We start from the raw sequence: 20,897 nt of genomic DNA, 5'->3' as shown, positions 1-20,897 counted from the left end.
GAAATATAGAAGAAAGAGTGGGTAGAGGCGGGATCGGTTAGTTCATGGTGTGGGGGGAAACGAATCAGGCCTTTGGCAATGAGGCAAGCACGTAATTACTGGGTGGCCAACTTGCGGTCTTTTTTGGATGTACCTGCGCCGCTCAACATCGCGGCACTTGACAGCCATCACATATTCTCGTGTGATATGTGCACTTACAAGGTTTAAAATTTATTACGACCAAATCTATATCCTATAATCTACCTACACTTTATATGAGTTTCTGTTTCGTGCAATTAGTTAAGTGAGGTTAAGTATAAATTCGAAAGTACTTCAACATCAGCCCTGGTTAGGTCGTCCAGTTCTAGACTAGCACATATGAAGATTAAAGTTAGCTTTTTGCCATGGCGTGGCGGGGTTTATTTAAGTGCGCACACTTGTGGAAACATGGGGCTTTATCTTCACATACGCAAGTGCATGCCACGAGCTAGAACTCGACCGATAAGCGAGTGCCTAGGAGACCTATCTATCGAGTTCTTTAGTAGTTTTGATCATATACAAAGATATGACAACAGAGGAGACGATTTCATCGACAGGTGCGTCGGCGCCGGACGACAAAGGGACTGATCTTGCGGGCGCATATCATGAACTCATGAAGGCTGAGAAGGCCGCCAGTGTATGTATCAAATAAATTGCATACTGCGAAATTGTGGTTTGTACAAATCATGCTAATATATAATTTAGGCACTGGAGGCCATGCTGGATAACATTGACAGCAAGTTGGACGACATCCTGTCAGACGAGACCTTCCTGGCTGCCGAAGCTGCTCTTCGGCAATCCGAGGCTCATCAATCAAGCAAATAGGATTCAGATCAAATTTAGAAACGAATTTGATATGTACACGATAGACTCGAAACGTTAGTTTTCGCTGTTGGTAGTTGTACCATACAGCACATATGTGATCTGTAACAGGTACTCCTTGTCCTTGAATCAAGGCTGTTTACGGGGTTACCAACGTACTGCACTTCAATTTCTCAAAATGCTGTACATTATTGGAGACGAGTTACGTTGGGATTTTGCTCAATATAGAGATAGAATAGGAAGATTATAATATACATCAATATACTGTACATACTCTTGCACCCACTTCCCCTACATTCATCACAACATGCCACCATTTCCACGACTATTCTTCCTCAGCCAGTTCTAAATCTAAGCCCGGAATGGACATTGCCAATTCCAATATTGCACGAGCCCTGTCCTCATCGCCCAACGTCTGCTCCAATTCCGCGTAATCAAGCCAGGCCTGAGGCGTCCGAGGGAATTTCTGCAGGTACTTCTCAAACAGCGTTCTGCATCTGTCGAACTCTCGAAGCTTCATTTCAAGTTCAATATAGTACTTAAATAGTTTGGGCTTAGGACACATCCCGATAGCCATGCCAAGTTGTTTCCTTGCCACGTCGAGCTTACTTCTTCGAATCTCGAAACACGCATACATGTACCATATCTTTGCAAACGTAAACTGCTTATGTGGAATCAACTTGAGACAGGCTTTGTAGACATCTCGTGCTTGTTCAAAATCTTTCGTGACGAGTTCTTCAAAAACCGCATATTTTATCCACAAAAAGATATACCGACGCCAATGCTGCTTCTCTTGCGTAGGTGGCACGTTCGCAATCGCTCGTTCATAAAGATCTCGAATCTCATCTATATTCTTTGATGATTCTTCGGCCATAATCAAGTAAGCAAACCACGCATCGTAATTTCTTGGATTCTCAAGCACCTGTTCTTCGTACTGCACTCTCCGCTTTTTGAATACCACGTCTTCAATGCCTTCCGTTTCACCGTACTGTTTCTCGAAGGCGCTGTAGTCCTTGTATAGGCTCATACTATTCGCTCGACTTAAAGTATCTAGACCAAGTTTGTAGAGCTCCCTAGCCTTGTCAAAGTTTTTCTGTCGAGTTTCCCATTTCGCCCAACTTCCCAGTAATTTCTGGTCCACAAACTCGTCACCAGCTGCTCGTAAAGTCTCAACTGCAGCAGAATAGACCTCTCGCACGTTATCTGGCGACCCATACTCATCCTCAAAACGTGCCCATTTTATCCAGTTCTCAGACTGCGGATGGACAATCGTGAATTTCTCGAAAATTGCTCTTGCCCGTTCATATTCACCATATCGTTTCTCCAGATTGATATAACTTAACCACGCCTGTGGTTCTGGTTCCCACTCCATCCACCGCTCAAAAACTTGTCTCGTGCCGGGAACATTGGTCAACGTTTCTTCCATTGAAACATATTTATACCATAATTTGTCGACGCGAGGCAACAGCGTCACCGCTCTGTCGAACAAGTTCCTCGCATGATTGATGTTTCTGTGTTTTAGTTCTGCTTCAATATATCTGAGCCATAATGGGACGTTAGTTGGTTCGATTTCAAGAGCGCGCTCAAAAATCGAACGTGCTCGCGCGAATTCTTTCTGTTCGAGTTCCCATTGAGCATATCGAATCCATTGGTTGATGTTGAGCCGATTTCGCCGCAAAGCATCTTCGTATTCTTTCCGTTTCCGGCCTTGAAACTCATGAAGCTAAACCCGTTAGAAGCGCTGGGCTTAACATCTATAAAAAGGAATTTGTCGGAAGGATGACGTACCTCCTCAAGGTCCGCGATGCGCTGTTTCGGGATTTGCAGAGATGGCTCCCGTTGCTCGTAGGCTTCCCGTAAGATCTGCTCAGCTGTTATTTGAAGAGACGCTGCAGCCTTGTTTTTTACTCGTGGTGGTCCTCGGTCAGTCATATTGACAAATATATAATGAATGATTGGCAGGATCAGCAGGAAGTGCTAATGCTGTGTAATGCTGTGAGTCCGACCGAGTTCAATCGGAGAAAATTGACTTGCGGCGTTGAAAAGCAGCTGTTATGGCGCAGATCATACGTAGCCGCACCGGCATCAATCGTGCAGAGCGATGGGAACAAAACACTCCACAATAAGCGCCTCGATGTGATTTCCCGAGGGCTGACCAAACAATTTATTCGCAGCAAATTCCAACATTTTTTGATCTAGACATATCGATTATCGGCATCATATGCATTCGAAACGTACTACTGGTCTTGATTAGTCTTGTTTCTCCATGGCAGCGCCATCATCTGTCGCCACGAGTGCCGTCTATTTTTAAGTTATTTCCTGTCGAAAGCTCGTCCGCGTGCGCGCTGCTATTTATCTTGCCGCGAGGTATATAATCCATTGATTTTGCCTTCTTATCTTTGAAGATTTGTTGAGATCAATTAGCCGGGAATGGCTAGACCTATCTCAGGTACTGGTAGCAGATATTCAAGTAATGGCAGCAAATGTCGGTTCAACGCTCCGATTCCGTCGTTAGCAGCTGTCAAGCCACAGGCAGTGAAATCGCAGCCGGTGCAGACACTAACGACGAACCTAATAGACGATTTTGATGCGGATAAGCTTATTGAGTTGTTGACTGCTAGCCAGTCGGCCCCGGATCGTGTTGAAGGACAGGCTCGGCCTGGGAAACGGAAGGCCGATGATGCCGGACTGAATAGTGGGGAATTGCGAAGACATCCGACAGGTCTTGGAGTGAGAGAGGGTTCAGAGGAAATTGCACAAATGACTGATCCGTCTGACGAGTATGATCCAGAAATCGACCAATTATTCAATTCGCCGACCGATTCAACGCGCACCACCGTCGAAGATGCAGAGACCAACGGAGGAAGTGGTCGAGATGAAGTTTCAAGTTTCCATGGAATTGACACTACTTATGAAGGTGTGCCCGCGAGTGACACTCTGACACCGCCGTACGAAGATGTCGAGTTTCGTTTGTCGCAGTCTGAAGAATGTGGACCTCAAAGATCACCGCAGTCTCAGGCGATGCTGCCTACGCCATCTCCGCCGCCTTCTGCCATCGCATTAGCGCAACAAAGTAACAACTCTTTAGTGGCGTCGATTGATGTGCTTAAGATGGAAAAGAACATCGCCGAAGTGAAGTCGCGGATATTGTCCACTCATTCAGTCATCACGACGTATACCGCCATGAAGTCAGCATACATCCAAGTCTGTACGTTGAGCAAATCATTAACCCGACAACTGGCACTGGCGCGACGACGGATATCGGAGTTGGAACATAAGAACTCACAACTGGCCGGCAAACTGAATCGCTCGAATGCGAAAGTTGAAGAGCTGAAGGGTATCATTCGGTCACTGCCTGATCAAGGTGAAGTTCTGCGCAATATTGCGCAGCTGGAAATGGACAATATTAAAAAGTCAAAGGAGATTCAGAGACTGTAAGTGCTATTTGTTTTCATTATTTACAGGTATAGGTGGCTAACTGTTTGAAGGCATCTTAAATATGGCGAGAGAGACGACAGTACGGTCAACTCCGGGCAGTAGTGTAGATACTCGTTATTGCATAAGTTATATAAGTTAAATGGTTAACTATGTCGGAGATTTTACAGATTGGCGGTTTGGACAAATTGTTATTGCTTACCTGCCAAACTCTATAGCTTGCAAGCTTGCTCATGTATATACTATTCCTAGTCAGTTTTTTCATATTGTAGATATTGATGACCCGCGATTTATGATTTGAATATAATAACTTGTATGATCGAAGAATGTATACTCGATCCCTAAACTTTAAACGCGAGATTTCAGGAGTCAAGTATGCTGAGATATACGCGCGTTCTCCGGGCTCCTTTCGTCCCAGAAATTTTTACGATCCGCGTCCCAACGCCAGCAGCCAAGCAAAGAACCAACGCGACTGTTAAGCACAGCAAAACAGGACACGCAGTCGCAGTATGACATCGTCACCAGGCGAATATCCGTCGACCATGTCGTCACTTCCGCTGACGGCCGAGTTCGGCGATATGGGCGGCGATACCGACAACCATAACCACAACGACGAGAACAGCTCCATTGGCGATGGTGTGGACACGTCGGCGTCCTTTGCATTTGCTGCCGCGGCAGTTCCACAAACTCCAGCCGGCAGGGTGTTGTCTGAGAATGAGCTACATCGGCCGAGTTCTATTGCGACACATGTGCTCAGCACGCCAGACACGCTTCCTCCGTCGGAAGCGTTCTATCAACCTCACCAAGGCAGCGTGAACGATGTCGTCATGCAGGACATTTCGTACGAAGGCGACCACAGCATGTTCGCGCATGAGTCAGACGTCCTAGATAATACCATGACGCCCACAGCGATATCGCACCAGACTCCGCATGCCGTGCAGCAGCAACAGACTGCGCCCGTCACCGAATCACGAATATCGGCATACGCGCGCCTTGACTTTGCGTCATTCACATTCTATGTACAGACACTACAAGTCGTTATGGGTAGACGCGTGGAAAGTGTTCATAATAACCACCATGACGGACCAGGAAGCACTGAGGCTACTGGAACCCCCGCAGAGCGATCTCGATCCCGAACGCCTTCGAAACAAGGCACCGGCGACAATGCAAGTAAACCGAGTGCGGGAGGCGGAAACGGAGCAATTGATGTTCATCTTGGCACTGCGAAGGCTATATCGCGGAGGCACGCAAAGATATTTTACAATTTCGCAAACCAGCGGTTCGAATTTTCGGTGCTCGGCAGAAATGGCGCGTTCGTAGATGATGTGTTTGTCGAGAAAGGAGCTACTGTGCAATTAAATCATGGGTGAGATCGCCCGGAATCGGCAATATCTGGGTCATCGATACTTACTATTTGACAGATCGCGCGTACAAATTGGTCAGATTGGCTTCACTTTTCTCTTGCCTAGCTCGTCCAATTTGGAGCCCGGCGACACGACTCCGACACAGACCATTAAGCCAGCTGACGCCATTTCACTGCGGGATGCTAAGTCATTACCGCCGCTTTCCATGTCAATGACACCGGTGACCGATGCTAGAGTCAAAATTGAAAATCATTTGGAAACTGAATTGGCACAGGCTGAGGTTCATGATTTTAATAAGCTCTTTACCGAATCTAGTGTGGAAAATATTCAGGCTGCAGACGGGTTCGCGTCTCACGGTGCGAACACGCAATTGCCGCAACCGCACCACGGCCACGATACCAAAGAGGACCATCAATCACAACCACAGCAGCAGTATCAACAGTTTCCTGAACTTCAACAGGAAGAACTAAACATGATTCATGCCTTGACTGGCGGCAACACACTCGAACAGATTCCAGATATTATTGCGAAGGAAGTCGCCAACATGCCATCCAGCGCTTCGCCCGATGCGACATCTAATGAGCATACACCGCAGCCAAAAGCTCGTCCAAAACCGGCCAGACGCGCAGAGAAACGGCATCCTACGCCTCCTTCGCCGTCACAGATACCGTTGGAATATCGCGAAAAGCCGCCGAATTCTTATTCCAGCCTTATCGAAGTATCTTTGCGCACGTTCGCTACGGATCGAGGCATGTCGTTGTCAGATATTTACCAGGCCATTCAGGAGCTGTTTCCGTATTATCAGTTTGCGCCGTATGGATGGCAGAATTCCGTTCGTCATAATTTATCACTGAATAAGTTATTCGTAAAGATAGCTAAAGAAGGTAAGGGATGGCTTTGGGGTTTGGATGAAGAACTGTATCGCGAGAAGGAAGCGAAGAAGAACAGACCGTTGGCGCGCGAGCGAAGAGAACAAGAACGACGGGAGAAGCGCGAGCGGGAAAAGAAAGAGAAGGAAGAACGGGAACGGAAAGCAAAGGAAGAGAAAGAACGTCTGGACCGGGAACGGAAAGAAAAGGAGCGATTGGAGAAAGAACGGAAGGAGAAAGAACTGGCGGAGAAGAAAAAGGCACTTGCCGCTTTTGCGCAGGCTGCTGCGGCGAAGTCTGCTGCTGCTGCAGGTACTGGGTCGTCATCAGCTTCTTCCGCGCCAGTGCCAAAGCTTGGTAACACTGGCACTCCTCTGGGAAATCCAGCCTTGAAGCCGAGAGCGCTGCAGGTACCACCTTCGATCACGAAGCCACAAACAGCGAAGCCTCCAATCAACAAAGAGACGCTCAAGGCTTTGCAACTACTGCAACAAACAATTTCAGCTCAGTTACAGAATGGTGGGTCCGGTGGCGGTGGTAAGCCTGTGGTATCTAAATCGCCTACGCCAGCAGCAATATCTACTCCGTCGCCAAGTCCAGGTCCCAGCACTGCGACTGCGACAGGCACTGCAGCAGGTGCAACCCCGGCTAAGAAATCTGGGAGTGCAGCTCAACCTAATGCGAAGGCCGCTGCTCTTGCGAAGGCTCTAGTTATGTCGCTGGCACAGTCTATGGCCAAACCGGGAGCTACCAACAACAATAACAATAAGGCTGGCGGTGCAGGAGGACAAGCACCAGCAGTCGCTGCGGCCAAGCCAAAGTCAACATAATCGGTAGGAAAGCAAGGGAAATTTAATAGAGATATGTACAAAGCAAAAGGTTGTGATCGGCGTTATTTGTATAGATTTGTGCAGTAATTGGGATTGTGTACATTGTATGTGGTGATAATGGAATAGGACTTTAACTGTAATATTGTACTTTGCGTGCGGGTTATTGTATTAGTATTTTGGTGGGTGTTTTAGTGTGGATATTAAGTGCTTGTAGTATAGTCGGCTGTATGATTATTTCGTTGTATTATTAGGTACAGTACGAGGGAAATCAATGTTTGACTTTGTTATCCTAAAATGATTACCATTTAAGTTATGGGCAGATCAAACAACACTTCACCATGCTTAATTTAGTTTGGAAGGTTTTCCTGGGAGAGAACCAGGGGGCCCCAGTTCTAGATGCAGCAACGAGTAATAACAGACGATGTGGGTGTTGCAAAGAGGTCGGACATAACTCTCGTACATGTAACCTGGATAAAGAATAATTTTTTATTGACTAGATATAATATAATTAATATTATTGACTGTCGCAGTGGATTGCTATAAAGTACTGACTTTCGGAGGATGGGTACCGACAGCTACTTACGCTAGTCCCAAAGAAGAATGGTTGGTTTACTCTCCATGAATCTCTTTTAGAAAAATAAATAGAATCCGCTCACTGGGTTGATCCGCTCGGTTGCCGATCACGTTATCTCCGTCTACTAAATTCTTGCCCAAGGGTATATAAATAGCTGTATGTCCATGCGAGACTACAACGGCGCTTTCACGGTTGAACGATTGGCGCCGTGACCATGCGCAATTGGGACGATCATGTGATTTTTCCCGTGATGGCCAAGCCAAGCGCGGTGGTTAGTTATATCAAGTACAGCCAACAAATCGTCAAACCAATAACTTACCGCCAAGTCACGGCAGCTGAATTGTCAGGAGCAATTCGACTGGCGACCGACGGTAATTGGTATCTAGTTAATAAGCCTTTTGGTAGGATAGCGATTGCGGGTCAGGATTATGTCAAGTATTTGGAAGATTCAGTAAGGGGTAAGGACATAACGCCTCTGACACTAGAAGAGATTGACGTGATGTACACTGGGGAGAAGACGGACGATGAGATTGCATTCGAGAATGAAATGTTGCAAGATTTTTTTGCAGACTATAGTTCTCAAGGCCACCCTCGCTAGTCGTTTGAGGCTTCGTTTGTGTGTCTTTTGTGGTTTTGTCGTGTTTTATTCTTTGTGGGTTTTGCCCGGTAGTTTGTAACTGAGGCTGGAAGCTGGCCTAGGGTATACAAAGTGAAGAGATCCCTGAGGTGCACACATAATAAAATATTCTATAACTTATATTGAATATTCCGGCTCTTGCACATACAATCCTTCCAACATAACAAAGCACGGAGCACTCCATATATCACCATCACCGATACAAATCCAAGCAGTCTTAACACTTCAATTCCGGTATTATACGGTCCTGCACGTCCAACAACGCAACAGACAGAAGAAATAGATACCGATTCGCTGCAACATGTATCCGAAAAGCCGGTTACCCTGTGCTTGCCATGACCAGGGCTCTGTCCGGGTAAAACAGTCAGCACGATGTGACGCTGTTGGCTCCAAGTCTGCTCGACGCGCTGACTGCCTTACCCTCGTAGCTCTTGGAGACCTTGATAGCAGTGCCATATACTTATAACCAGCGCAGCAACAATCGACGACGTTCCTGTAAGTATAACTATGCCCCCATACTTCCCAGCACCGAAGCGCTCACGCGTAACCGCACCCGATATTAATGCCGCGCTGATTGGACCCACGAGTACATTCCCAACCCCCTGCAGAAACACATACATGGCATAGATAGCAAACACGGTAGCCGGATCGCCACTCGCCGCCCGGCCCATTGCGACACGCATAGTGCCAAACCCAAAACCAAAGAAGCCGTATATGAGACTGAAGACAGTTAGGAAGGGCATTGATTTCGCCAGGCCCCAAAGGATAAATGAGGCAGTCGCTGCTGCGACGCAGCATGCTATTGCGAGAAAGCTAACTGACAGGTTCTTGTCTGACATGTAGCCAAAGGCAAACTGGCCAAGAACCTGAGCGATTGACATAAGAGCCAAAAGGAGAGCGCCTTTGATTGGGGAAATGTCAATAGACGCCGCGTAAGACGGGAGGAACACGACCGGAAAGAAGAAGCCAAGCCCCTGAACGAGGATTGAAGATCCGTAAATCCAGAAAAGTGGTCGCTTCAAGAATGCCCAATCGGCCCTTGATAGGCTCGCAAATTGAGATGGAGGTAATCGACCTCTGAATAGAGGGAGCAGCGGAGCTGTGAGGAAGGCCATTGCTAGCGCACTGGCTCGAAGCGTCGTTCGATGTCCGTATTTAGTAAGCAGAGACTCAATTATGAAGGGCATCACGGTACCAGTTGCCCCTGATGATGCAGATATGAGACCAAATGCCATGCCTTTCCGAGCAACCCACCACTCGTTCAACATGCTGATAATGGGGTATGTAAGCGTTACAAAGCCAAGACCATAGAGAAGACCTTGAGTGCCAATAAGACCATTGACTGAAGTTGTGAAAGACGCAGTCAGCAGACTCACGATGCACAAAGACCAGCCGACCCAGATCTGCTGTCGTTGAAATTTGGGAAACAGCTTTGTTAAGACTGCGGAGAACGGAGCACCAAGATAGTAAAGAGCTTGAGCTAATGTTCCAACAAGAGGGATTTTAGCACTATCGTATTTGAACTCTGGAACATGGGAGTAATAATTCTGGAACACGCCAAAGCACATTGGAAAGCCTGCAACAATTAGCCGTCTTGATATCTCGAAGAGAAGAATGGTCCGAGGAATACCCCAAAATACAGCTTCGAAGACGAAGCCGGCGATGAGAACGACCCAGGCGTCCCGCCCTTGGTCAACGGGCTTCAACTCTTGCTGTGAAGAGGATGGCTCTTGAGGATCACCATGCTCATGACCTAAATCTTGGCTTCGCAACTGCAACTCGAACTCCTGAGGAGCTGGACGTTCGTCTGAGGTGCGCATATTGTCTTAGAATGTATACACGAGTGACTCGTCTATGGGGGAAGATACTGATCTCTTATTTGCAGTCGCTGCACCTTGAGAAATGAAGAGTTCGCTCTTATCAGCTTAATGATGGCACAACATCGCCCAATTAATGGAGGGCTGACGGCTGATCCGTTAGCCTTGCCCGCGGAGTTTTGGGCTTAGGTAAAAACTGTGATACGCGATACGGATTTCAGTCACATAGACAGGTTGGCTCTCGAGGTCTATAATGTTGGCGAAGGCGTGTACCTCTGGCGTGCAAGAACAGATATAACAATTCTGGTATCGCAGGATTGCATAATACACAATCTCCGATACACGTAGACCTAAATTATTATGACATTACTAACTTCTTTAATTCGCCCTGTTTTTCATCGTCCCTGTTCGCCGACACCAGAGTAAGCAGAGTTTATTTCTGCGATGTGGAACTTTAAATGCATTGGTTCGGCGCCGACGATTGCCCGGGCACCGAAGTGCACTTATATCTGTAAATCGAATCGATTGCGCATTGGCGAGGTCACTACCGCAAAATATGACAACTATAATCGTTGGCAGCGGCATAGTCGGTCTTTCAACCGCCTTCTACCTCGCAAAATCTTCTACCGCTTCCTCTACATCTAGGCGCATCATCCTCATCGACACTTCCCGACAACTATTCACCTGTGCGTCCGGTCGAGCAGCTGGATTCCTGAATCGCTCATGGTTCGACCGCCCGAGCGCGACTTTAGCCGAGCTGTCGTTCTTGCTCCATGAAGAGCTTGCAGAGATTTATGACGGGAAGACAAGGTGGGGTTATAGACGTTCGCGAGCCTGGACTGTTGGTATGCAAAGGCGTGCTCAGACGGAGGAAGAGTATCGGGCGGTGACGGAAGAGAGGTTAAGGAAGCAGAAGGCGAACGCCATCGACACTGGTACCTCTTCGTTTTCAAGGCACCATAGTCAGATGAATGAGGAGGAGCAGGTGCTGGCCGAAGATGCACAGCCTCCGGATTGGATATTTTGTGATCGGGAGAAGACGTTTCAGATTGCCGGACCGGGTGAATGCGCGCAAGTGTGAGCCGTACATGATTTGCCTAAGCCGAGTGTCGCTAATAAGCGAAGTAATCCGCGTCAGTTATGCGAATTTCTTCTAGAACAATGTATTGCTATGGGAGTCGAAGTGCTGCATCCATATCACCTCAGCTCCCTCACAGTTGACGAGGATGGAATGATCGTGACTGCGGTCCTGCGCGACCTCCACTCCCAACTCGACCGTACAGTCGCGAATATCTCAAACGTCGTTGTCACAGCCGGCGCATGGACCGGTCGCGTTTTCGGATCGCTATTCCCAGATGCAGAATTTGTACCTGCCATCTCCTCGCTCGCGGGATTCTCCATGACGCTGGAGTCGCCATTGCTCCCCTACACGGGCCCAAGACCAGTACAAAGCGGCATTCCAACACCGACTTCCACAGAGTCAAGTATTTCAGGATTCAACACAGGCTGCTTCGACATGCCCGAGCAAGTATCACAACCCGAACAGGATTCCAATCAAATAAGAGACGCCCTGTTCGTGCGATCATCGGGCTTAGCTGAATGGTCACCGGAGATCTTTTCCCGGAGCAACGGCGAAATTTACATTGCAGGCCTAAATGAACAGGGATTTCACCCACTAGGAAGTATGTTGCCGTCCCCATCTTTCGAGGACAATGGGTCACTACTCGACGAAATTGACCTGCCATCGGAGGGCGATGAGTCTAAGTCCCGTCATGTCAGTAATTTCAGTACAATGAAGTCCGTTGCGCAAGGGTTACTCGGCCCTAATATCACTGTTCTCCGGAGATCGGTATGTTTACGGCCGGTGACGCCAGGTGGTGAGCCGATTATAGGGGAAGTACCGCCGGAGTTTGTAAATGGGACAAAGGGAGTCTATATTTGTGCTGGGCATGGGCCGTGGGGTATTAGTTTGAGTTTAGGGAGTGGAAAGGTAATGGCGGAATTGTTAACGGACGGCAAGGTGCGTAGCGCGGATATTTCACGGTTGACGGTTCTGTAAGTCGACGAAATTGCTTTTAGATTGATTAGACCAAGTATCGTACTGGAGTTATGGCAACATTAAAGACCCTAAGTTACCTGGTAGGCCTTCTATTCCCAGAGCATCACACGTAATACATACAAAACTTTCAGTTTTTGTTCTCGCAGCAAGTCATGTCGATCAAAGCAAGGTAAATATCACAGCAAAGTATGGCCACCTATTTGGTTAGCTTTCAAATATGGTCGATGATCTCCAAATCAAGCGTCAATGTCGCGCGGCCTTCTTTCTTTCCTTCTTCTCCATCGTAACAGCCCACAGAGCTGCGCCAGTCGTGTTTGTGAAACTGAAGAACATGTCAATAAGGGGGACAGTCTCTAGCACGCCAGCAGCCGCGCCGAACCTAGATAGCACGGTAAATGAGCATACTTCAAATCACGAGACTATACGACCATGCGTCAAAATTCAATACTAACGTCCAATAACCGCCAAATTTCCGTCTAGTAAAAACTCGTGTTTGTCGCGGCGTGAACCCTTTCAACTGAAAGTAGCGGCCGTGTGCAGCACGAGCATGGTCCACACTATTCACCAACGCCATAATAAGGGGCCCAAAGACAGGGATAAATTGTATCGGTAATAAGATCAAAGACTTGAGAAGTAAGTACGGGGATGTCATTCGAAGGACGAACTTCCGATATCGCGCGCGGAGTTTGTAGACTACGGATTGCTGTACGCGGGTGTAGAATTGCGCGTCGACTTGTTCAGCGAAGTCGACGCTGGCGTTGGCGAGGAGATCTTCTAAACCATTGAGTTTGAGTACCTAAGTTGTAGTTCTGTTAACAAGATATAAATCTCAGGCGATCAAAAGGGCTGACCATGTCGAAGAGATTGCGGAGAGCTTTCTTGAGGAAGAAAGTGCGTGCCACTATGCCGTAAATTACGCACGCTTGGTGAAAGACCATTAACGCAGACGAGAGTAAGCCGGCAGGCCCGTTCAGCAAGAGAAAAATAAGAGCTTGAGGAGGATAGGCGATCGTGAACCATACTCCCATAATCGCAAGCAAGATGAGAAACAGAGGCGCGACAACTCTCATAAACGATGGCCACAGTACTGGATGATAGGCAAAGTAGCATATGCCCTATTTTGTTAATAAAATGTGAATCGATACATGAAGAGAGTGAATTGGTAAGCACCACAAACGGATACCGCACAGCACATGTCGATACAGCTGTATACGGCACAATAAATACCAGCATAAGTCGGTAAGTCGCCCCCGAGTACATGAAATATAAAAATCGTCGCACGAACGCTTCCACCCGTTCTCTCGCCCGAACATAGAGCTCTTGCATGCTCTGCGGCATTGATTGTTTCTGCATTCGAATCATGGTTCTCGTGCGTTCTCTCAGGGACAAGGCCTTCAGAAAGTATGTCATGGGCATAAACCACATCGTCTTTGGTAGTATCTAAATGCACAAGCCGAAACTATCAAGCTATCTTAATCGATCAATGGTAACCAGAGAGGCTCAGATCATGTCATACTCTACCGAATTTTGCATGAATATCTAGTATTGCGCGTCTGAAATTGCTTGGACCTAAATTTATAGCTGCTTAACACGACAACAGATTTGGGATGCCGAAAGCGGGAACCGCGGACACGCACAACCCTACTCGCAACTTTCTAAGCACGCGTCGCCTTCGCGTCCTAAAAATACTATTTTCTTATTTGATCGTCCCGACAGGAGCTCAACAACCAAGAACACGGCGGCATCTTAGAAACGATCATGTCAATACACAAAATTAATACAGGTTGCTGATAAGAGGCTATTAGGCTGGACTGTACAAAATTCGGCCGATTCGCCGGACGTCAAAGTTGAAGTTTGAGTTGGGGGCACTACCGCAGCTTAAAGGCAAAATGCGACCACTTTGCAATGCGCAAAATCGGTCGGGATAAAGCTATGCAGTATGGCATCATAGCTTCAGCCGTCTCTCTATCTCTAGACGGAACTACTCCATGACTCTATTATTGTCCTCTGTTTAGTCAATCCGCTGGCTACATTTGAAGTTGCTATCAAAAGATTGTTGAACTCAAAGCATTAGAGTTGGTCGCTCATTGTGGCTGAGAAATGAAGGCAGAGGAGAAGTGTCCATCAATCTTGTGGGGAAGTCGGAGGTTACGATTGATCGGCTCCTGGCTCCTGCACATCGACGGCGACAGGACTATGACAAGATTATCGTGCCTCTGTAATCAGAGTGCAAAATGCAGATTGAGTCGTATGCTGCCAAATCTCAGATTGCGATTGCATCTTACATGTCGCATAGCATTAGTCAGTTTCGGAGTTGCTCTGCAATTGCTGGAAACCCCACAATTTGACTCACTGCGACCTTCAAAATGCGGCCTCTACAGAGCTGTCTATTATTCCACTCCGTCGAGCCCCCGACAAAGCGTGCCAGGGGCGGTCGCTAGGATCCGAGTACTTGCCCGAGGAAAGAACAAGGTCGCGGCCCGCCCGCTAGTCTTGAGTCTAAAGCGGCACTTATATGTGCCGGTTGCGGTATATATTCCATCGGGACGACATTCATTTGGCCGTGTTCCTTCTATTAGAGTAATAATGCCACCATGCACCAAGGATACAGGTTCACAAGTTACTCAGCTACTACCCCAAGTACCCCATACTTCTCAGCATCTTCATAAGTCAACGTACGCGCGCATTTGCAAGTCTAGCGTGTAACCGCGCCAAATTTTGAAGTCGGAAGATAAGATGACCAGATCGTACCCGCCGGTCTGACCGCTTGTCATCGAGCAAGGAACAAGAGGATCAAACGTGGAGCGTTCGCTCTCGGCTCCCCCCACACTCAATAGTATTGCTTGTATGAGGACTTACGAATATTTGTGCTTGTTCAGTTTACGCCGTTGGATGCAGAGGTACATGCGAGCCGCGCAGATACCGCGGGTATGGCCGGGAGTGGACATTTCAAAAAATTTCCGTGGTATTTGGACTTTTAACTAGTTATTCTGGTCTGTCCGTGAATCAATTTAAGGTTTAGATGTTGCATTGGCGGAATCGCGTGGCTGCGGCTTTCCTTGCTGCGCCACAACGGTTCCTTACAATTGCGGCTAACCACGACTTTAGCCGAGGTTCAACAGGCAGTGTGTTTTTTCCGAGATGACTTATACGGCCTAGCCAGTTGAGAAGTAGAGGCGCTTCTTGCACACTAATGCACAGAAGTGATGTTTGTCTGTATGCTGTAGTGACTGGAGCGATACTTTCATTTGCCTCTGGAGCATGCAATTTGCTATGCGGCGGCCAAGAATCGTGGTATATGTACTTCCGTTCTCTGAACAAACGACTTACACCAGCTGCAGCCTGCATCTACTAACCCGTCCGCTTGATTCGGCCCGCACCGGAGCACGACAACTGCCACTGTTCTGAGGCCACGATGAATATTTAGAATATCTAGCTTCGATGGCTATGCCGAGGTTGATGCTGCTGTTGGCCCAGGTCACAGCAGATTCCCCCTTACTTTCGAATTTAGATCGCTCCGTGCCGGCGCATTTAGCAGCTCCAATTTTTGGCTACCTCGGCTTGTGTTGGCTCTGTCCTCTGCTGCCAGTCCGCCATTCGTATATATCGTCCGTCTGCTGGTGCTGTTCTAGTTGATGAACGCATTCCGCTTCACACTTATCCAAGATGTCTTCCGGAAACAGCTCAGACACCGAACTGGGTGACCTTGAAACCAGCGACGCATACAGAGAAAAGTCGGAGCTCCCCAAACCCACTGATGTCGTGGATCTAGACTGGGACGCTCCCGATGATCCTGAGAATCCCAAAAACTGGCCATTATGGCGACGATGGTACACCACATTTGTTGTCGCGTGGATGTGCCTGGTAGTGTGCGTTCTCCTGTTCACGCTCTGGGAGTGACGTTCGCTGACATTGACTTAGCACATTTGGCTCATCAATCTTTGTGTCAGGGACACTTTTTATGGCTGTTGAGTTCAGTGTGTCCAGGACGGTCGCTCTACTTGGTTTGTCGCTATACCTTATCGGATTGTCGTTTGGTCCCACAATCGCTGCACCCATCTCTGAGACCGTGGGTCGAAATCCAGTTTACTTCATATCCCTTCCGATCTCCATGCTGTTCACAGCGGGGGTTGGCAAAGCACAGAATATCGGTACTGTTCTTGTCTGTAGATTGTTTTGCGGGCTCTTCGCATCCCCAGTCCTTGCTGTTGCGGGGGGTACTATTCAGGATCTGTGGTATCCAGAAATGATTGGCGCAGCCATGTGCGGTTTTTGCTTAGCGCCATTTGCGGGACCCGTACTTGGCCCTGTGATTGGTGGCTATTTGATTGAGAAGAAGACTTGGCAATGGACTATGTGGGTCTTGCTGATGTTCTCCGGCGGAATCTTGCCACTCATTGCGACTCTAAGAGAGACGTACAAGCCAATCCTCTTGAAGCGTCGCGCGAAGAAGCGTGGACTACAGCTTCCACCGAAACTGCCGACCGGCCAGGCCCTGAAGCTCGTTGTCATGGTCACACTGCAGCGTCCATTTGCCATGCTGTTCTTTGAGCCGATCGTACTCGCACTGTCTGTATATATGGCCTTTGTTTTTGCTGTTTTGTTCGGATTTTTCGAAGCATTCCCATTCGTTTTCTCAACAGTCTACGAGTTCAGCACTGGGCAAACTGGTCTCACGTTCCTTGGAATTGGCGTCGGTCTTTTGATAGGGTCTGCTATCTACATGTTTCTTGATCGAACCCGGTACGTCCCAGCTATGCGACTTCCGGTACCACCGCCACCCGAATCTCGATTGCTTCCTGCAAAAATCGGTGCGGTAGCCCTCCCCATCAGCCTTTTCTGGCTCGCATGGACGTCTCGCAAGAGCGTGCATTGGATTGTACCGGTTCTCGCCGGCGTGCCGTTTGGCATGGCATTGATCCTTCTTTTTTTCACAGTTGCAACGTACTTCACACTATGCTACCCCGCCATGGCGACAGCATCCGCTTTGGCAGCAAATAATATGCTCCGGTATCTCATGGCGGCAGGATTTCCGCTCTTCACCATCCAGATGTACGAGAAGATGGGCATTGACTGGGCCACGAGTTTCTACGCGTTCGTCGCACTCGCGATGCTGCCAGTGCCGTGGGCATTGGCCAGGTATGGCGCTCGGTTACGTGCTGGTTCGCGGTACGGGCTAAAGAATGAGCTGGCGGAGTTGGAAGTTGTGCAGTCTATATGATTTTCTTTGAATTTATTGCGCTGTAGATATTCGGTTGCTGCATAGGGGACGGATTCCGGATGGGCATGAGTCGAAAATATAAGAAATCTGTGTCGATAATTTCCCAACGAAATCTTGAATCTGAGTATGAAATTGTGAACAAGTTTTCTCATAATTTTGGTTAAACGCAAGGTCTTGTGAGCAGGCATGCACGGTGGAACAGACGATATTTCTGTGATGTAACTAACTGGGATTCCTGCAGGTTGCGGCACGGGCTCACAGAAGATGCTTATCGCAGTCCAGGCTAAGAGTTACTTGCTTTATTCGAATGCCTGTCCGGTGTATAAGAGTTGTTATCCCGAGGCTAGTGGTGAATTAGTGAACTGTTTAGAATTGTACGCAAAAACGCTGAGACCTGAGATCAGTGATGTGACCGACCATCCAGACTGCCGAAAATGTGCGTACGCGGAGTACGCATCGGCGACTGAGAGAAAGCTTCCGAATAAATTCAATTTAAGTCCACATTGTGGCTACCGAAATTATGTACACTTTACATCCTCGAACATAACGAACGCACACTCTTTGATCGACTGCGAGTTGTCCCCCTATCTTATCAACGTCACGCATAAGATCACTTCTTCTGCTCTAGCTTCTTATTTCGTTGCCGTCGACTTTTGGACACGTCATCCAACGCCGTGGTCTTCGTCTCTCCCAAAAATGATTCATGACCGGTCCCATCCACGAGCTGCTGCGCGAGATTGATCAGACCGCTTGTGATGTAATTGCGCGACACCATCGAACCGGTCACAACTGGCTGCGAAATCATCATCTTGAGATCTTTCCGCAATCGCTGCAACATCGTGCGGTCGCGTTCTTTGTGTTTCGTGCTTCGCTGCCGAGCACCGGCGTCGTCGTTGTCGTCGGACTCGCTTGCAGCAAGAATCTGCTCTATTTCAGAAACATCCAACCCAAGGTCCTCGGCCCCTTCTCGCAATAACGCGGAATCCACGTCACCACCTTTACCCCTTTTCTTTTTTCCCGCAGTGTTCGCAGCCGATGACTTTGCATCCAGGGCGTTAATCTCTCTCGCCAGTGAAACCCTGGATTCAAGCTGCCTGACGACCTTTTTCTCAACATCAAATATCCGCAATTCTTTCACATTCTTACCCAATTTCTGTGCCATCTGTTTCAATTGCTGTGTCTCCGTCCTCGCGCACAAAATCATCGCCACACCACGCGCCGTGCCACGCGCGGTTCGTCCGGATCGATGAACGTATATATCCGCGGATCGCGGCAAGTGATAATGCAACACATGCTGAACACGAGGGATATCTAGTCCGCGGGCGGCAACGTCTGTGCTGACGAGGACCGCAGAGTCGTTGTCTTTGAAGCGCTCGATTGTCCGGAGTCTTTGCTTCTGGATCATGCGTGAGTGGAATGCGACGGCGGGAACACTGAGCTCTTGGAGAAATCGTGCAATGCGTTTGACGGCGTCGATATTGTTTACGAAAACAATTGTCCGGCCGGGGTATTTCAAGAGGAAATAATAAAGGTAGACATCCTAGATTCATTAGCCATTTGTCTTTGCCGTCTCAATAACGTAGCATCACACTCAACCTTTTCTAAAGCTTCGCATGTAATAACACCTTCAACTACCTCTCGCTTAACCGCCTCGTCGGGATTGACATCCACATACTGCGGTGTGATTTCCCTGAAATTCAGCTTATCTAGCAAATACGCCATAGTGTCATTCTTGCCCTCAATGTTGTTATTCACAAACCTGCGTTTCGGTTTCTTTCCATTTGCATTATTGGTAGTGGTAGTCAGCTTCCGAGTGAGATCCTTTTCGAATGTTGCCGAAAACACTAATGTCTGGCGCTTATTCTTCGACCTCGAAGCGTTGACGGTGCCATCTTCGGCGTCAGAGGATTCCGAATCGGACTCCCCATTTTGGCCGATCATGTCGAGGATCTCGTCGAGTTCCTTGAAATGGCCCTCCTGCAATAGCCGATCCGCTTCATCGAGCACAAGCATTTCAACACCCGCAAGCCATCGAATAAGTCCCTCCGTGTCCGTCGTCAACAATTCGTGCAGACGGCCGGCCGTCGCAACCACGACATTGGGAAAATAGTTCAGTTGTCTTCGTTGTTTCTGAATAGCCAGGCCACCGGTTATGGAGACGATATTCGCTGGTGTGTATTTGGAGACCGTTGTGATGTGGTCGCTGATTTGATGTACCAGTTCACGAGTAGGTGCCAGTATCAGTGCGGTAGGCGAAGGTGCAGACGAAAAGGTCATGTTATTTTTCGACGACGCCGCCACCGAGATCGAGGATGCTAAATATTTCTCGAGAATAGCCAGGCCGAACGCTAAGGTCTTGCCGGATCCTGTGGCGGCTTTGCCGACAAGATCATGGCCTGCCATAACGAGTGGGATCGTTTTTCGCTGGATGTCTGTCGGCGCGCTGAATCCTAGATCGCTGAGGCCGTGGAGAAGAGATTCTGAGAGCGGGTAGATTTCCGCCCATGCCGGTAACTCAGTTTCCGTTTCTTCGGGATCCAACGCACCAAAAATGTTGCTCTCTTCGCCGATATCAGAAACTTTGGCTCTCTGGCGGACGCGCTCTGTCTTCCTCTTTACCTTTTTCTTCTTGTCCGTGAATGACTTGCCTGTGGACTTGGTTACAGGCTCACCAAACGCAGCAACAGTTGCAGGTTTCGTGCTATTCTTCTTCCCCTTTTCCTCCTCCTCCTTCTTCTTCTTCTTCTCCTGCATTTTCGTGCCTTTCGAGACTTCCTCTTTCACAGAACTCTTCGCCTTTCTAAACTTCACAATCCGTTCCTTCCCACCTTCCGCATGCTCGTATTCAACATCAACACCTTCAATCTCTTCAAAACCCATTAACCCTTCCAAGTCTCCAACCCGTTCAGGCAACATAACAGGCTGCCAGGCAAGCTTGCTCGCATCCAAAATTTCGTGCTCATCGTCGTCCCTGATGTCTGAGAGTGCAGATTTCGAATACTCGCGTTTGCGCTTTTTAGGACGGGACGACTGCAGCAGGGACGAGACTGGCCGTTTTCCTAGGTTTGATCGGACTTTCAACATGCTTCGTTTCCTCTTGGCAGCGGACAGCGGGCTCGGGAAAGTTGACATATCTGCTACTGTATCGTTGATGGGGATGGAGATGATCAAAAGCGAACTCCGGCGAAATTTTTGGGAACTAACAAAATTCAGGGGTATCTCAGTAGTCACAGAATTAAGGTTTATTTTCC

General features: G+C 48.3%; 11 protein-coding genes across 11 annotated transcripts; 7 read left to right on the top strand and 4 right to left on the bottom strand.

Moving 5' to 3' along the window:
• Positions 1-544: 544 nt before the first annotated feature.
• Positions 545-843, top strand: POJ06DRAFT_270298 (uncharacterized protein; the record flags this gene model as incomplete). Its single annotated transcript, XM_056189429.1, has 2 exons — positions 545-655; positions 724-843. The coding sequence occupies 2 exons, from the start codon at positions 545-547 to the stop codon at positions 841-843; spliced, it is 231 nt and encodes a 76-aa protein (XP_056041775.1).
• Positions 844-1,101: 258 nt separating this feature from the next.
• Positions 1,102-2,838, bottom strand: POJ06DRAFT_259162 (uncharacterized protein). Its single transcript, XM_056188338.1, has 2 exons — positions 2,629-2,838; positions 1,102-2,563 (listed from the first exon to the last, which is right to left on the bottom strand). The coding sequence occupies exons 1-2, from the start codon at positions 2,770-2,772 to the stop codon at positions 1,166-1,168; spliced, it is 1,542 nt and encodes a 513-aa protein (XP_056041774.1). The 5' UTR covers positions 2,773-2,838; the 3' UTR covers positions 1,102-1,165.
• A 172-nt stretch (positions 2,839-3,010) lies between these two features.
• On the top strand, positions 3,011-4,600 carry POJ06DRAFT_149352 (uncharacterized protein). Its single transcript, XM_056184646.1, has 2 exons — positions 3,011-4,274; positions 4,329-4,600. Exons 1-2 carry the CDS (start codon positions 3,271-3,273, stop codon positions 4,378-4,380), a joined length of 1,056 nt encoding a protein of 351 aa, XP_056041773.1. The 5' UTR covers positions 3,011-3,270; the 3' UTR covers positions 4,381-4,600.
• A 127-nt stretch (positions 4,601-4,727) lies between these two features.
• Positions 4,728-7,609, top strand: POJ06DRAFT_259158 (fork head domain-containing protein). The gene is made up of 2 exons (XM_056188337.1): positions 4,728-5,641; positions 5,697-7,609. The coding sequence occupies exons 1-2, from the start codon at positions 4,785-4,787 to the stop codon at positions 7,336-7,338; spliced, it is 2,499 nt and encodes an 832-aa protein (XP_056041772.1). The 5' UTR covers positions 4,728-4,784; the 3' UTR covers positions 7,339-7,609.
• A 434-nt stretch (positions 7,610-8,043) lies between these two features.
• Positions 8,044-8,671, top strand: POJ06DRAFT_259156 (uncharacterized protein). Its single transcript, XM_056188336.1, has one exon. The coding sequence runs from the start codon at positions 8,127-8,129 to the stop codon at positions 8,508-8,510; it is 384 nt and encodes a 127-aa protein (XP_056041771.1). The 5' UTR covers positions 8,044-8,126; the 3' UTR covers positions 8,511-8,671.
• A 294-nt stretch (positions 8,672-8,965) lies between these two features.
• On the bottom strand, positions 8,966-10,369 carry POJ06DRAFT_282971 (MFS general substrate transporter; the record flags this gene model as incomplete). Its single annotated transcript, XM_056190077.1, has 2 exons — positions 8,966-10,125; positions 10,180-10,369. The coding sequence occupies 2 exons, from the start codon at positions 10,367-10,369 to the stop codon at positions 8,966-8,968; spliced, it is 1,350 nt and encodes a 449-aa protein (XP_056041770.1).
• Positions 10,370-10,556: 187 nt separating this feature from the next.
• Positions 10,557-12,628, top strand: POJ06DRAFT_149319 (FAD dependent oxidoreductase). The gene is made up of 2 exons (XM_056184645.1): positions 10,557-11,443; positions 11,492-12,628. The coding sequence occupies exons 1-2, from the start codon at positions 10,923-10,925 to the stop codon at positions 12,423-12,425; spliced, it is 1,455 nt and encodes a 484-aa protein (XP_056041769.1). The 5' UTR covers positions 10,557-10,922; the 3' UTR covers positions 12,426-12,628.
• A 40-nt stretch (positions 12,629-12,668) lies between these two features.
• On the bottom strand, positions 12,669-13,835 carry POJ06DRAFT_270291 (uncharacterized protein; the record flags this gene model as incomplete). The annotated part of the gene is made up of 4 exons (XM_056189428.1): positions 12,669-12,804; positions 12,878-13,221; positions 13,277-13,540; positions 13,596-13,835. The coding sequence occupies 4 exons, from the start codon at positions 13,833-13,835 to the stop codon at positions 12,669-12,671; spliced, it is 984 nt and encodes a 327-aa protein (XP_056041768.1).
• A 381-nt stretch (positions 13,836-14,216) lies between these two features.
• On the top strand, positions 14,217-15,287 carry POJ06DRAFT_149162 (uncharacterized protein). Its single transcript, XM_056184639.1, has one exon. It carries the CDS (start codon positions 14,526-14,528, stop codon positions 15,129-15,131), a length of 606 nt encoding a protein of 201 aa, XP_056041767.1. The 5' UTR covers positions 14,217-14,525; the 3' UTR covers positions 15,132-15,287.
• Positions 15,288-15,932: 645 nt separating this feature from the next.
• Positions 15,933-18,056, top strand: POJ06DRAFT_149205 (major facilitator superfamily domain-containing protein). The gene is made up of 3 exons (XM_056184641.1): positions 15,933-16,294; positions 16,347-17,770; positions 17,888-18,056. Exons 1-2 carry the CDS (start codon positions 16,092-16,094, stop codon positions 17,644-17,646), a joined length of 1,503 nt encoding a protein of 500 aa, XP_056041766.1. The 5' UTR covers positions 15,933-16,091; the 3' UTR covers positions 17,647-17,770; positions 17,888-18,056.
• Positions 17,915-20,870, bottom strand: POJ06DRAFT_149183 (P-loop containing nucleoside triphosphate hydrolase protein). Its single transcript, XM_056184640.1, has 3 exons — positions 19,243-20,870; positions 18,064-19,186; positions 17,915-17,989 (listed from the first exon to the last, which is right to left on the bottom strand). The coding sequence occupies exons 1-2, from the start codon at positions 20,776-20,778 to the stop codon at positions 18,257-18,259; spliced, it is 2,466 nt and encodes an 821-aa protein (XP_056041765.1). The 5' UTR covers positions 20,779-20,870; the 3' UTR covers positions 17,915-17,989; positions 18,064-18,256.
• Positions 20,871-20,897: the final 27 nt, after the last annotated feature.

This window comes from Lipomyces tetrasporus (assembly GCF_029532465.1).
Source record: "Lipomyces tetrasporus strain NRRL Y-64009 chromosome Unknown POJ06scaffold_9, whole genome shotgun sequence".
Taxonomy (NCBI): Eukaryota; Fungi; Ascomycota; class Lipomycetes; order Lipomycetales; family Lipomycetaceae; genus Lipomyces; species Lipomyces tetrasporus.
Note: the sequence above shows the minus strand (reverse complement) of the source record. Positions and strands in the feature narration are given on the sequence as shown.